Raw genomic sequence first — 13739 nt, 5'->3', positions numbered from 1 at the left:
CATCTTTGTTTGACTATATATTTTTTAATGTTTTAACATAGCTTTCGTGTATTACTAAAATAAAAGCGTATGAAAAGTCATGCCGAAGTTCCTGAAGTTTAATTTTATTTACTGTCACATATTTGTGTACCAGACTGTGTTAAAAGAAATATTTGGTCAGATTTGGGTATTGATTTCCAATAGTCCACTATAGGCAGAGACATATTTTATTTCTTGCTCTGCATCATCAGTTCGTTTAAGATTAGTAAACGCTAGACTTGAAATCTACACAGTTCAAAGTGACTGGCATGTATCATATGGCATCTTGAGTTGGCCCTTCTTGTATATTAGAAAAGTGGTGCTATTTTTCCATGATTTGAGAGAAACCATGCTAGCTTTAACATGGGCGATGAAGCACATCCAAAAAATAGTGAACCGTCAAATATGCAGTGAGGAAACGTCGGACCAGCTGTACTAATATACTGGCTGCGAAATCTGGTTATAGTTGTGACCAGTGTGGAATTTTACGAACCTAGCTATGTACTAATAGGTCGGTTCGCAAAATTCCTTTCATAAAACGTTTGCACGAGAATAAGCAGTGGTCACCTGGATGCATATGAATAGGAATCACTATTTGAAAGCAATGCCTACAACACGATTTATCAAAACAGCAGTTTGTTATCCATTTGTAAAACCCATTTTAGGAATCGATAAAACTTTACCGATTCTTAAAATGGGCTTAGTACATGGCCCGAAAAGTGTAACTCCAAATTGTTTGCAAATGCAACACACATTTAGTACATCTGGACCTGTTTCTGGACAGTCCTTATTTTAACCTGGGGCTGACTATACCAGAAAATTAGTTTGATCTTCCGGCCCACATTGTCCGGGATCTAGCTAGTTCAATACAAACTTTCAGGGAGGCTAGCTGTTTTCACGACTAGGCAGTGTTATGGAGGTTCTTTCACTATACAGAGGCAAAGGCTTTCTAAAGAAGGAGATTAATATAAACACAAGAATACCTGCAAGCTTGAAGGGGAGCAAGACAGGAGCAGGTTTGAACAGGAAGTCTTCAGGGTAAACTATCAAGGTAACACAAGTACAAACAGGAAGGTAAAAGCAGGTTAACACGAGACAAATTATCATAGATGATAGTTTGTCTTCACCTTGGTAGTGATCTCTCTGTGACTTGAAAAAGATCTTAGAAGAAGACAAATATTAATATCACAGAGTCCAGGGAGACATCCAGCAGCTCCTATGGAGAAGGAGTGCTGGGCTGTTGTCTGTGTCAAAAGGCACAAGCCTTGGAAATCTAACTGGTTCCCTTGGAAGAAATGCTAATCAGGATGTCATATAAACAGAAAAGAAGACAAAGGTACACAGGAACTCGGTTCAGAGAAACTGAGCTGGAATAAGGATACAGTGACTGTAATACACAAAATTGAGTATATGTAGGAATTCTGCACACTAACTAGGACAGGACATGAATTTGAAGTCAGAACAGGAACACAGAAATACAAGACAAGGAATCTTCATAGACAAGACCGGTCTGGATGTATGCAGACAGGATCTTGGGTCAAGGCAAACAGGGAAACAAAGCGACAGGTTAACAAGAGACTGGCCACAGAGACAAATAACCAGTCAGAACAGAAACATAGAATGAAACCACAATTAATACTAAAAGCAAAGGCAAGAATGGAATATAGCTGGAGGATCACTCAGAGAGCAAGGAGACACAGCAATGAGGTCAGTTGTGAGCCGCTGCACTCAGCTCCACTAGACTGAAATGGATGGGGGCTCAGGGGAGGAGCACAGGTGCAGCGAGAGCACAAGGTGCTAGGAATCATGGAACTACCAATGAAGGGAAGGCAGAACTGGGACTTGGAAAGGGGAGGACCAGAGAAACCAGCAGACACGAGACAGGACACAGGCAAGCCAGGTACAGAGTACAGGTCGGAGCCAAGGGATTTAAAAGTCCAGTATGCAGATGTAAAGAGGTCAGAAAGACCATGGATACAGGAATCAAGGTCGAGAATAGAATAATACTACCAGGACATGATTGGGGCAGAGTTTGGAGACAGAAAGGACCTTGATGCATTAGGACGGTAATGTGGAAGCCTGTACTACAATAGGAATTGTATCCAACAATGCAAGATGTACAAGTGTATAGCATCATAGTCAGGAATAAAGGCAGGACTCAAAAATGGCTTCGTGAGCGCCACCTAGTGGCCAGATGGTAAAGTCCTAACACACATGCATAAGTGGAGTTCTTATTTGCAGTCAGTGCATATTATTATGTGAATCTAGAAATGTTCAAACTGCTTGAGGAAAAAGTCACTTAACAGTCCTTTAGAATTCTTGGGGACAGATGTATGAAGGATTTTTGCATGCTCAAACGGGTTTGCGACCCGTTTCCGCATGCAAAAATACATTAGGACCATGTACAAACCTTAATTAGCGAGGCCCAATTTAGTTGCGACTCGCTAATTAGGATTTGCGACTCGCTATGAGGAAGGGGCGTTTCAAGGGCGTCCCTTCCTAACAGCGAGTCTGAGCCCTATGTATGTATGTATGTATTTGCAACTCCAATTGCGGTCGCAGACAGTCGCAATTAACCAGCTAGTTCAAGTAGGTGGTAAAGCATTTGCAAATGGGAAGGGTTCCTCAGGGGTCCCCCATCCCCTTTGGGAATGAATGGTAAGATATTTTTTAAGTTCAGGCAGTGATCCCAGGGACCACTGCCTGCCCTTAAAAAATGAAAGGAAAACTTTTCATTTTTTTTTAAATGCATCCCGTTTTCCTTTAAGGAAACAGGCTGCATGATTAAAAAAAAACTGCTTTATTTAAATGCACATGGAGGTCTGCTGTGCCCAGCAGGCCACCATCCCAGTGAGGGCGAATGATTCCCAATGGGGTCGCAAATTGCGAGTGGCTCATTAATAGTCATGAGCCTCGCACGAGCCTCGCATTTTGGGACCTTATTGGCAATCACTAACAGTGCCTGCGACAGGCAATTTTTTGCAATTTGCGAGTCGTAAAAGCAAATGGTCGTACATCTGGCCCTAGATGTGCAGCTCACCCCACCAGCTTTTTTTTTTTTTCTTTTAAAGTTTGTATTCAATTAGGCACAAAGTAGAGTTAGCACATACATATCAGTAATCATCCTTATTTGCAAACACATGTAGATCAGGGATTAGCAAAGCAGTGTAACATATCCGGACAGTTCTAATTCAAATCCATCCCCGTAACCCAGCCCCCCCGTCCCTGCAACATAAGGCCGCACTACAAGGCGACAGTATCTGAGTCAAGTTCTGGTGGTTCACAAATGTCGCCTCCGAATTTGTTCCATGCCCCCCAGACTTTTTCCCATTTTTGAGGGCATCCACGGTGTATGAAGACCGCCCTTTCCGCCACCATTACCTCGTCCATATCTTTACACCATTTGCGAAGCATAGGCAATGTTCCCGGTCCCCACAACATAGCAATATTCCGCTTTGCCATCATCATGCAAAGCATAGCCCAATCCTGTTCCTGATGATTAAGGTCATATGCTTCCCACACATCCAATAGGCACCGTCTCGGCTCCGCAGGACCGAGATCTCTAGAGCTTGCGATATCATGCGCATGATCTTAACCCAGTATGCCGCAATGCGGGGGCAGTCCCAGATAGTGTGATAAAATGTACCTTCACCTCCACAGCTGCGCAGACAGTACTTATGTGTTGCTGCCCCTATTACGTGAAGAGTCGTTCTGGTGTAGTATGAGCGGTATAGCACTTTAAGTTGGACTAGTCGGAGCCTGGACGGGATCGACGTTTCGCAGGGCGAGGATAGGGCCTCCTGCCACTCTGAATCATCAAAGTCACCTACCTCCCGGGACCAGGTCTGTCTCAGTTTGGATGTGGGGTCCGGTAAATTATTGACTAGTTTACGGTATGTTAAGGAGGTCGCCTTTTCTGTCATGTACTCTAGGAGCCTATCTTCCAGTGGAGTGGATTCCTGTAATGCGGTGCCCGGTGGTGTGGCTGCTTGTAGTGCATGACGGATTTGTAAATACCGGAATTTCTCCGTTTGTGCCATGCCGTATTGTGTGTGAAGATGTTGGAATTCGACCACTGCTCCCTTTTTCCAAAGGTCTCCCACTACTGAGAGGCCAATGTTGTCCCAGTTTTGGAAGCCTTTACTCCTGCGAAGGGTACCCAACTGCTGGGAATCCCACAACGGCGTCATCTGCGTGATTAACCCCGCACATTTCAGCCGTATGTGTGCCTGATACCAAATGTGCACCGTGTGTGCCGTAGAGTCGATCAGTCCCGGAGGTTTACGGTGCCGGTAGAGATTAGCCATCAGGCCCCTGCCCTCCAGATTGTGTCTGTCTGCCTGATATGCCGGTTCATCCTGTGGGGTGTGTAGCCAACTATTTATTAATTTAAGGTGTGCCTCACAGTAGTACAGCTGCAGGTTTGGAAGTGCTATTCCTCCATCTTACCAGCTACGTACGAGCTTGTCTTGTGCAATCCGCGCTGGTTTATTTCCCCACAGTAAACTGGCGACCTCCGCTGCTATAGTTTTAAAATAAGTTTGTGGGACCAAGAACAGAGTGTTTTCAAGGACATAGAGGAAGCGCGGCAGTGCCATCATTTTATAGAGTGCTGCCCTTCCTAGCAGCGTTAGAGGGAGGTTACGCCACACCGTTACATCACGTTTGAAGCGGTCCAACTGGGGCTTTAGGTTCTTGTCGTAGAACTCAGAGGGATCGGGTGTCGCATATATACCCAGATACTTGAAAGCTTCTGTAGTAACGCGCAGTGGGCAGTCCGCAGGTAGCCGCGGGGGCGGGCCAACCAAAACATAGAGGACTGACGTGGACCAGTTTATTCTGTAGCCGGACACCCTGCCAAACTTATCGCAAACATTCAGCAGTTCCAGGATGGACTTTCTAGGGGAGGTGAGATATAAAAGTATGTCGTCGGCATATAGGGATATGCGGTCTTCCCAGGCGTCAGACCACTGAAGGCCTCTGATAGAGGGCTCCCATCTAAGCCATGCCGCGAGCGGTTCTAGTACCAGCGCGAACAGCAGGGGGACAACAGGCATCCCTGTTGTGTGCCTCGCGCCAGCGGGAAGTCCCTGGATATATGCCCATTGGCCGCTACATGCGCCAATGGTTTGTTATAAAGTAAGCGGATCCAAGCACAGAACTTGGGTCTAAATCCCAAGTGTAGTAGCACAGCAAATAGAAACGGCCACTCCACCGTGTCGAACGCCATGCTGGCGTCAAGGGAGAGGATAACTGCAGGCTCGTGAATTAAGGAACGGCGAGCCAGTACCGCATGGAGCCGTCGTAAATTAAGAGCCGTACTACGGTGGGGCATGAATCCTGACTGGTCGGGACCTACCAGGGATGCAAGATGTGGAGTCAGTCGTACTGCCAGCAATTTGGCCAGTATCTTAGGTTCGGCGTTGATTATGGAAATCGGACGGTAGGAGCCACACTCCGTGGGTGGTTTGCCCGGTTTGTGGATTGTCACGATTGTAGCCAATCGTTGGCCACGAGGTAGCTCGCCCACCTGGAGGCTATCGCGGAACATGCCCAGTAGGAAGGGAGCAGTTACCTGAGCGGTACGTTTATACAGTACGACCCGGACGCCGTTGGGGACCACAGCCTTTCCGGATGCCAGGGAGCCAATGGCCATCCACTTCCTTGAGCGTGAGGTCAGCCTCCAAAAGTAACGCCGCCTCCGGCGTGAGCCGTGGCATGGCGAGATCCTTTATATAACCGTGTGCTTCCTCAACTGTGAACGCAGTACAGGAGGCATATACCGTCTTGAAGTGGTCAGCCAGCGTGTCTACTATGCCCCCAGGGGTCGTCAGTAGGGAGCCATTAACGGCACGTAGTTGTGCGATAACTCTCCCTGCCCTCTCCTTCTTGTCCAGCCAAGCCAGCATTTTCCCGGCCTTATCTCCCAATTCATACACCCTATGTCCCGTGGCCTGGAGTCGATCTAGCACTGCCTCCTTTTGGTATGCCACATACTCCGCCTGCTTAAGCCGCACTTGTTGTGCCATGAGGGGGGTCGGACCGGCTGCATGCAGAGCCGTTTCTTCCATCAAGTCTGCTTCTACTTGATCGAGTTCAGCCCGCTTGTTCCGTTTATGGCCAGTAATTAACGCAATAGCTTGACCGCGAAGCACCACTTTGTAGGCTTCCCAAAGGGTACTAGGGGAGTCTACAGATCCTACGTTTTCTTGGAAGAAATTTGTAGTAGTGCCTAAGATACCCTTCGAGACCTCCGGCACCTGTAAATAACTAGGGTGGATGGGGAACACCCGGCGTCAGAGCGTTAAATGGCGTGCATAGGTGAGCAGTATTGGCGAGTGATCAGATATGCCCCTGGGACGGATATCCACCTTATCTATTCGTCCAGTCCGTCCGCTGTTACCAGAAAGTAATCTATGTGTGTGAGGCAATCGTGGACTGCAGAGTGGAATGTGTATTGTCTGGTAGTGGGGTGCTTATATCTCCATGCGTCTGTTAGTCCTAAGGCGTCAATGAGGCCCATCATACGATGGGTGTGTGGTGTCGACAGCTTTATGGGATCTCAGTCCAGTGTACTATCCATGAGGTCATTAAAGTCGCCCCCCAATACCATAATCCCCACCGGTAATGCAAGTAGGAACGTCGTGAGCGCCGAATGCGCAGCGGCATGCAAGGACGGGGGGATGTACACTGAGACAAAGTTAAAGATAGTCCCTTCCCATTGACAAGTAGCGGCTGTGAAGCGGCCCTGGTCATCAATCCGCGTCTGATGTAGTATAAGTGGGAAGTTCTTTTTAATTAAGACACCCGCCCCCCTAGATCCAGAGGTGAATTCCGTGTGGGCCACCATCCTGTAGCCCCATCTGTCCATGGCCTTGCAAGTAGATCCCGTCAGGTGCGTTACCTGCAAAAGGGTGACTGCTGGTGCGCAGCGTTTTAAATATTGCAGCACCAAGCGTCTTTTCACTTTATCTCCCAATCCCCGTACATTCCATGTCAAGACAGTCAATGGGGTCGCCGGGGTCAGCTGGGTCATAGTATGGTTAGTGTCTTGTGTAGGGTGTGCAGATATCTGAGGTGTAATCGCGGGTCCACCACATGTGTCCCTGCCATCCTGATCATGATGAGACTGCGTGTTTCTAGTGTGTGCCTGTCGTCAGTTACTGCCTTAAGATCAAAACATAGAATAACCAAAACTTTCCCGTCCCTCCCCACCCCCCTCCCTGCCTCCCTGCTCAACGGACTTAGAACCGCCCGCCACCCCAACTTGGCAGAGTGCTTTTCCCCAACCCAAACCATAGTACTTGCTTGTCGAGGTACAAGATCCGTGGAGGCGGCCCCCCTCGTGTACCCCCGGGCTCGTCTCAGTCCAGAAGCCAGAGTCAGGCCATTTCTAGTAGATAGTGCTGTATTTATGTCGGCCGAAGCCGAGAGGTTATTGTTTGGGATCCAGACCATCAACGATAGTCCCTGGGCCTGGTGAGTGGCTCGACCCCTCCTGTTCACTCTCTTGAGATCCGGCGTGGTCGCCGTCGCGTTGGTCTCTCTGGGTCCGGCCGGTGCGTCGCTGCGTTCCCACCTGCCGCCAACCCTCCAACCAGTCGTATGCCCTGTCCGGCGTGTCGAAGAACCATGTTTTACCGCCAGCCACCAATTGGAGCCGGGCCGGGAATAGCATGGAGTAGGTCAGATCACGTGCTCTCATCTCCTTCTTGACTTCCAGAAAGCTCCTCCTGTGGCAGGCCACCTCTGCTGTGTAATCTGGAAAGAATGCCACACGGAGCAGTTGGTACGTTCTTGCTGCTTGCAGGATTGATTCCCAATCACGAAAGTTGAACAGTCTGGCCAACACTGGTCTTGGAGGCGCCCCTGGCTGTGGCTTGCCTCCTGGAACTCTATGGGCCCTTTCAACTGAGAAGAAGTGGGATAGACCCTTAGGCTGCAATTTGGTTTTAATTAAGTCCTCCACATATAGGTCCATCGCCTGGGTCCCTTCTGTTTCGGGCAGACCAAGAATTCGCACGTTGTTCCGTCTCGATCGCCCTTCTTGGTCATCCAGCTTCTCCTTCAGAAGTTTGTTTTGTGTTTCGATCCGTGCCATTGCTCTCTGCAACTCCGATGTGTCCTCTACCAATGATTTCGCGACTATTTCGACTTCCTTGACCCGTTCAGACATTTTGTGGAAGTCTGCCCTCAGCAGAGAAACGTCCGTTGATATCGTTCCCACCGTCGTCTGGACCGCTGAAAGTGCTTTCATAATATCCTCTAAGGTGACCTTTTTCGCCCCGTCTCCTTCCGGCGTCTTCCCAGTGGACACTCGCCCCTCCGCTTGCTGCGAGTTGTTTTTCTCATAGGCATATTTATCCAATTTTGCCTGTGTCGACAGGTTCCGTGGACCTCTACCCGCCATATTGTCTCTATCGCGCGGATTTCTGTGGCAAAGCAGGCGTGGGGGGGAGTTGGTCGGCAAGTCAATCCTCGACGAGGAGTAAATGTAGTGTGGCGGTCACAGCAGGGGCGCACCCCCAACAGTCAGCGGGCGATCCCACTCACCGGATGGTGTGGGAGGCCTGTAGGTCCTGCCTCAGGCGTCCGGTAGGAAACTCAGTGCTGCAACGGTCTTGATATCACAGGCAGGAGCTCAGGGATAGAAAGAAAAAAAAGGGGGGGCACAGATCACGCGTCCACAACTACCATCTACAGCCGGTAGGCTTGGTAATCCACAGGCCCCTGGGCCTCCGATCAGGCATCTCCCCCGTTAGTAATGTTCACTTTGTGCCCCGCTCCCTGCACATGCGGATGGATTGTCCCTCCTCGCAACTACTGTTGCCTGCTCGTACCTCTGGATCGCGAGGCACCACTGCCGCGCGTCCTGTGCGGCGTGCTGGGCAATTGGGAGAGGCGTCCGTGACTCTCGTCGGCTGTATCGCGTTGCCAGGGCGGCAGGGGGGAAATGTCGTCCAGCGAGGAGGTGCCATGCGGGGCGTTCTGCTGCCGGTGCGCGCCACCCACGTCAGTGCCCGGTGCCTCCGATTGCCGATGTCTGAATCCACACGTCACTCTATTAGCTCCGGAGGCCGTGAGCGCCCACTCACTGTGTGCAGCTCAACGTCGCAGGCAGAAGCCTTTTGATGTGTCCGGAGCAGGGGTCCTTCCGGTTCTGCAGCGTCCGGCCTCCTCTCACTTCCGCCCGGCTCCTGTAATGCGACAGGTCCCGGCTTTCCGCTGGGATGAAGGCCCTTACTGTTCGTCGCTCTCATTCCTCGATTTGCGACCTTAAAACGCCTCTCGACTTCCTCGAACAGTCCGGCTCCGTTCCGGACCTCGGCTCTCGCCCCGGGGGGTGAAGATGGGACGTATTAATGTGCGGATTGGCGGTAGGAGGGTGCCTTATTCACGAAGCTCAGCAGCTACGCCGCCATTACCATAGGCTGCTAGCCACGCCCCATCCCACCAGCTTTTTGGTTAAGAGAAACATTAGAACATTTTTCAATCACAGCTTTACCCCAGGCTACTTATATTATGTCACTAGGGAAAATAGAATGTAAAGATTGTGGATGTATTGTATATTTTTGTTTCAGTCAAGTGCCCCATTACGATACCTGTGGGACGAGCGTCCATCCAGCATCATGTCGGAAACAGGACAGCTGTAAAAGGAGTCAGCGGTCCAACTTCCCAAATTAGGATGCGACCGCCTTCACGCCGGTCGGAAGGTATATCTTTCCTATTGTGGCTTGTGCTGCAGGCAGCAGCACAAGCCACAAAAGGAAATATACACTTTTTAAACATCCTTGCACCATGTGGCAGGCACCTTATGATGCCTGCCACATGATGCATGGAGGATTAGGGTGGCACCACAGGTGCCCCTCAGGCCTCACAGCGGAGGCCTTGGGGAACGGGGGCCCTGCTAGGGGACCCCACAGTCCGTTTCCGACAGTTTTTCAATGGCGGTCGGACCGCCATAGAAAGGCTGTCAGAAACTTGCATCGTAATCCCTGTGGGGGTGCCTGAGCAAGCACCGCCTCCATTTTGGGGAATACAATCCGCCCAACAGGCTCCTTGAGCCTGTCGGGCCGAGCGGATTCCCCCGTAGGCATCAGTTGGACCGCCCATCTCATAATACGGCAGTCGGATGACCTGTCGGATGGCCTTTGGCCTGACATCGTAATGGGGCCCAATGTAATTATAAGTTATACTGACGGTACTGATGATACCAAAAAAAATAAAACCAAGATGCTCTTTTGAGCTCCTCCCCTAGTTAGCAGTCTAAATCACAGAATATTGCCCAGCATGTGATGTAGAATAGCCTAAAGCTGTACTGTTACAGGCAAGGTATTTGTAAGTCTGGTGTTAGCCTAGACTTTTTGATTGTATTAAAGTGATATGTATAATTTACTTGCTTATAGGTACTTCAGCCACCATTCTTCATCCACTGGTCTGTTATTGTGTCCCTCATGCTTTTATTCCACCCACTACAGCTTACAAAATGGGGCAGTGGGTCAACCCACTTCAGCCATTGGCTAACTTCACTGTGTCTGGTGCAGTCTGTCCTTTCACCAGGAGCATCTCCACACATATGTTATTACCCTGAATGCCAGAGACTGCTATGGCAGTGTACTTTTTGAGACGAAAAATACTTTTGCTTTTAGCCACTGTTTTATCTTAGATTGACAAGGGCATTCAGCTTCCCCAACCCTAAAGTTTTGCAACAACCATGATAAAACAACAAAACCAAATATCTGGCAAAGCACGGCAGATTTACTGGCTTTGCTAATGCTTGTCTTTTTGTGGTTCTGCAGAGTCTCTACTGACTGACAAGGTTCAGTTCAGGTTCAGCAGATCCCTCCCTGACAGCCACACTGTCGACATTGTGTGTTCTGAATCTGAAACGAATGAATCTGGTTTCCAGGCACTCCACAGGCTTGGTGGTAATCCGTGATTCTTTATGCACGATCTCTTTCCCTCACACTAACATTAATATATGTTCATGTCGTTTTCAGGATTTTAGCGAGATCTGTTGAAATAATGGCAGCTGAAAACTCTTCAATTATTAAATTAGCAACTCTGGGTCGACCTCTTCAACTTGGGATGCTGTATGACTGCCGCAATGATTCCTTGATTCCAGGTAGAAATTAACACTATGTTCTGTAAATTGAATTTTTTGAAATAGTCCTAAGTCTTCTTCCTACACGCAGCCCTCCCCAATGTCCTTTAATTTTGTCAGAAATCTAAACTCTTTATTTCTCTGAATTAGTCTCGGAATTAGAATATTGTTATCACACTAAACATATAGACATGGCATTCACGTTTCTAGCTGTCCTCTCTGGATTATTCAGAAGGGGCCAGATGTACGACTATTCCAAATTGTGACTCGCAATTTGCGCTCAATTGCGAGTCACAAATTGTGAGTCGCAATTTGGAATTACAACAGTGTCAGAGACACTGATTACGATTCCCAATGAGGTCGCAAAATGCAAGGATCGTGAATATTAATGAGCCACTCGGAATTTGCAATCGCATTGGGAATGGCTGGCCCTCCCAGGGACCTCCATATCTGGGACTGCTTTTCAATAAAGCAGTTTCTTTTTTGTAAATGCAGTCCGTTTTCCTTAAAGAAAAATGGGATGCATTTAAGAAAAAAATAATGAAACGTTTTTGTTTCATTTTATAAGGGCAGGTAGTGGTCCCTAGGACCATGCCTGCCCTTAAAAAATATTTTCAAAGCCAGTCACAAAGGGGAAGGGGACCCCTTCCCATTTGTGACTCCATTACCACCCTCTTTAAGAGGGCGGAAAATTGCGAGTGTTTTGTGGTTGCAAAACATTCATACATGGCTTGTGAGTCGCTATTAGGAAGGGAACGCCCCTTCAAAATAGCGAGTCGCAAAACCTATTTAATAAATCGATTGCGACTCACTAAATAGGCTTAGTACATAGCCCTGTAGGTTTTTGCATGGGTCGCAAACCCGCAATTGCGCATTACACTTGTTACTCGCAATTCCCAAAATTGTGCTATCACGGCACATCGTGTATTTACGTGCCGTTCTCAGCAAAAATTTAGCGCAGAGGAACAACATGAACAACCAGAATGTAAGTTGCTGCTGTTTGCAGCACTTTTGATTTTTGCCATATTTTTTAACGTGAAGTGATTTGGTCCTTGTGTCCAAATTGGACTTAGGGACGTATTCTGCACTAAAATTTAGCGCCAAAAGGCAGTTTTGCTTTTTGAGTAATTGTTCCTAAACTTTACGTAATTATTTAAAAGCACATTTCACACAGCCCTAGGTAATACATTGATGAATGTATGAGGCACTTGTAAAGTGTATGATAAGTCCCCTAGGGAAAGGTTTGGGATGATTCAAGGGTCCCTCCCAGAGGAGGGGCTAGACAGGGGGGAGGATACTACCATGTCCTTTGTCCAGTTTCGCACCAGCGCAGGAGTCAAGGGCTCCGTGAACTGGCTCACACTGGGGTACGCAAGGAGGGCACCAAATGTGCCCTTCAAAGCAGTCTGGTAGTGCTGGCAAGCGCTCCCACACCAGCCCAATACACTAAGTCTTGTCTGGGTAGTGGTCACACCTGACTGTGGAAGGAAACCTAATGTTCCGTTGTCCGTGCTCGACTCAGGACAGCAGCAGCAGGGCAGAATCGTGTCTGTGGTCGGCAGCTTGCTGTTAGGCCCTAAAAGGCTGATAACGGAAACACAGGTGGGCACCCTAGGGGAGCCCGACCCCCAGTACACGGTATTCTACATTCAACACTGGAATCGGTGTTGGGGTAGGATTCCAACATGTTTGATACTAAACATGACCGGTTTCAGTGCAGCCAATATATAGTTAGACACCTCATATTTGACTTGATGTCCACTATATGTTTTAAATAGCTAACCACCCTTACAAAGCCTCGAGAATCAACTCTGTGGTTTGTAGGGGGGCCATGCTCATGCCCCACTTGTAACCAAGTACCCTGCCCTCAGGACTGCTATTGGGGTGACTTATAAGTTTTTAAGTGCAGTGATCTCAGACATAAGGTAACTTATATCTGTTGTAAGTGGTGCTGGCACCAACTTACACAGGCTGCAATGGCAGGCCTGTAGTCACAGTTGGAGTGGTCTCTCATGGGTGCCATAATACATGCTGCTGCCCATGGGAGATCCCTGGTGTACCTATGCCCTGGGTATCTTAGTACCATATACTAGGGACTTACATGGGTACACCAGTAGCCAATTAGGAATAATGCCAAAGTATTTACAATTGTCAAATTTAGGGAGGAAGCACAGTGACTGGGTCCTGATTAGCAGGATCCCAGTCAGACTAGTCAGAAAACAGAATAACAACTGCAAAAAGTGGGGGTAACCATGAAATCAGATCCTACTTTCCTACAGAGTGGAACTCAAACAAAGATCACACAATCTGTTCTCCGGGGTTAACCCACTCCAAGCTTCTGTAACAGATTTTAATGGCAGGATGTTCATGAGAAATATGAGGAACAAACAGTGAATGCCATGCTCCAAATTCAACTGTGTAAGTGGAGTTGAGGCAGTGCTTAGGTGCAAAAAGAAATTATTACCTCCATCTTCTTTTTCCCTACACATCACCAATTCTTATTCCATTGAACTGGGCCTAATACTGTGTTTTTAAAAGTTCTTCTTAACCTCTTGCATGCTCATGACGAGCTGTGCTCGTCATGAGCCACGGGGCTCCGGTGCTCATGACGAGCTCA

General features: G+C 48.4%; 1 protein-coding gene across 3 annotated transcripts in view; it reads left to right on the top strand.

Moving 5' to 3' along the window:
* LOC144774994 (verrucotoxin subunit beta-like) overlaps positions 1-13739 on the top strand; it is a 247659-nt gene that overhangs the window by 28304 nt on the left and 205616 nt on the right. For 2 of the 3 annotated variants that reach the window (XM_078659205.1, XM_078659206.1), the window contains exon 2: positions 11019-11143. The exons of the other annotated variant lie outside the window; for it this stretch is intronic. In XM_078659205.1, coding sequence (XP_078515331.1) covers positions 11044-11143 — 100 coding nt within the window. In that variant the 5' untranslated portion in view covers positions 11019-11043. The remainder of the gene's footprint in view (positions 1-11018; positions 11144-13739) is intronic. 3 annotated transcript variants of the gene reach the window in all.

This window comes from Lissotriton helveticus, chromosome 1_1 (assembly GCF_964261635.1).
Source record: "Lissotriton helveticus chromosome 1_1, aLisHel1.1, whole genome shotgun sequence".
In the NCBI taxonomy this organism is placed as follows: Eukaryota; Metazoa; Chordata; class Amphibia; order Caudata; family Salamandridae; genus Lissotriton; species Lissotriton helveticus.
Note: the sequence above shows the minus strand (reverse complement) of the source record. Positions and strands in the feature narration are given on the sequence as shown.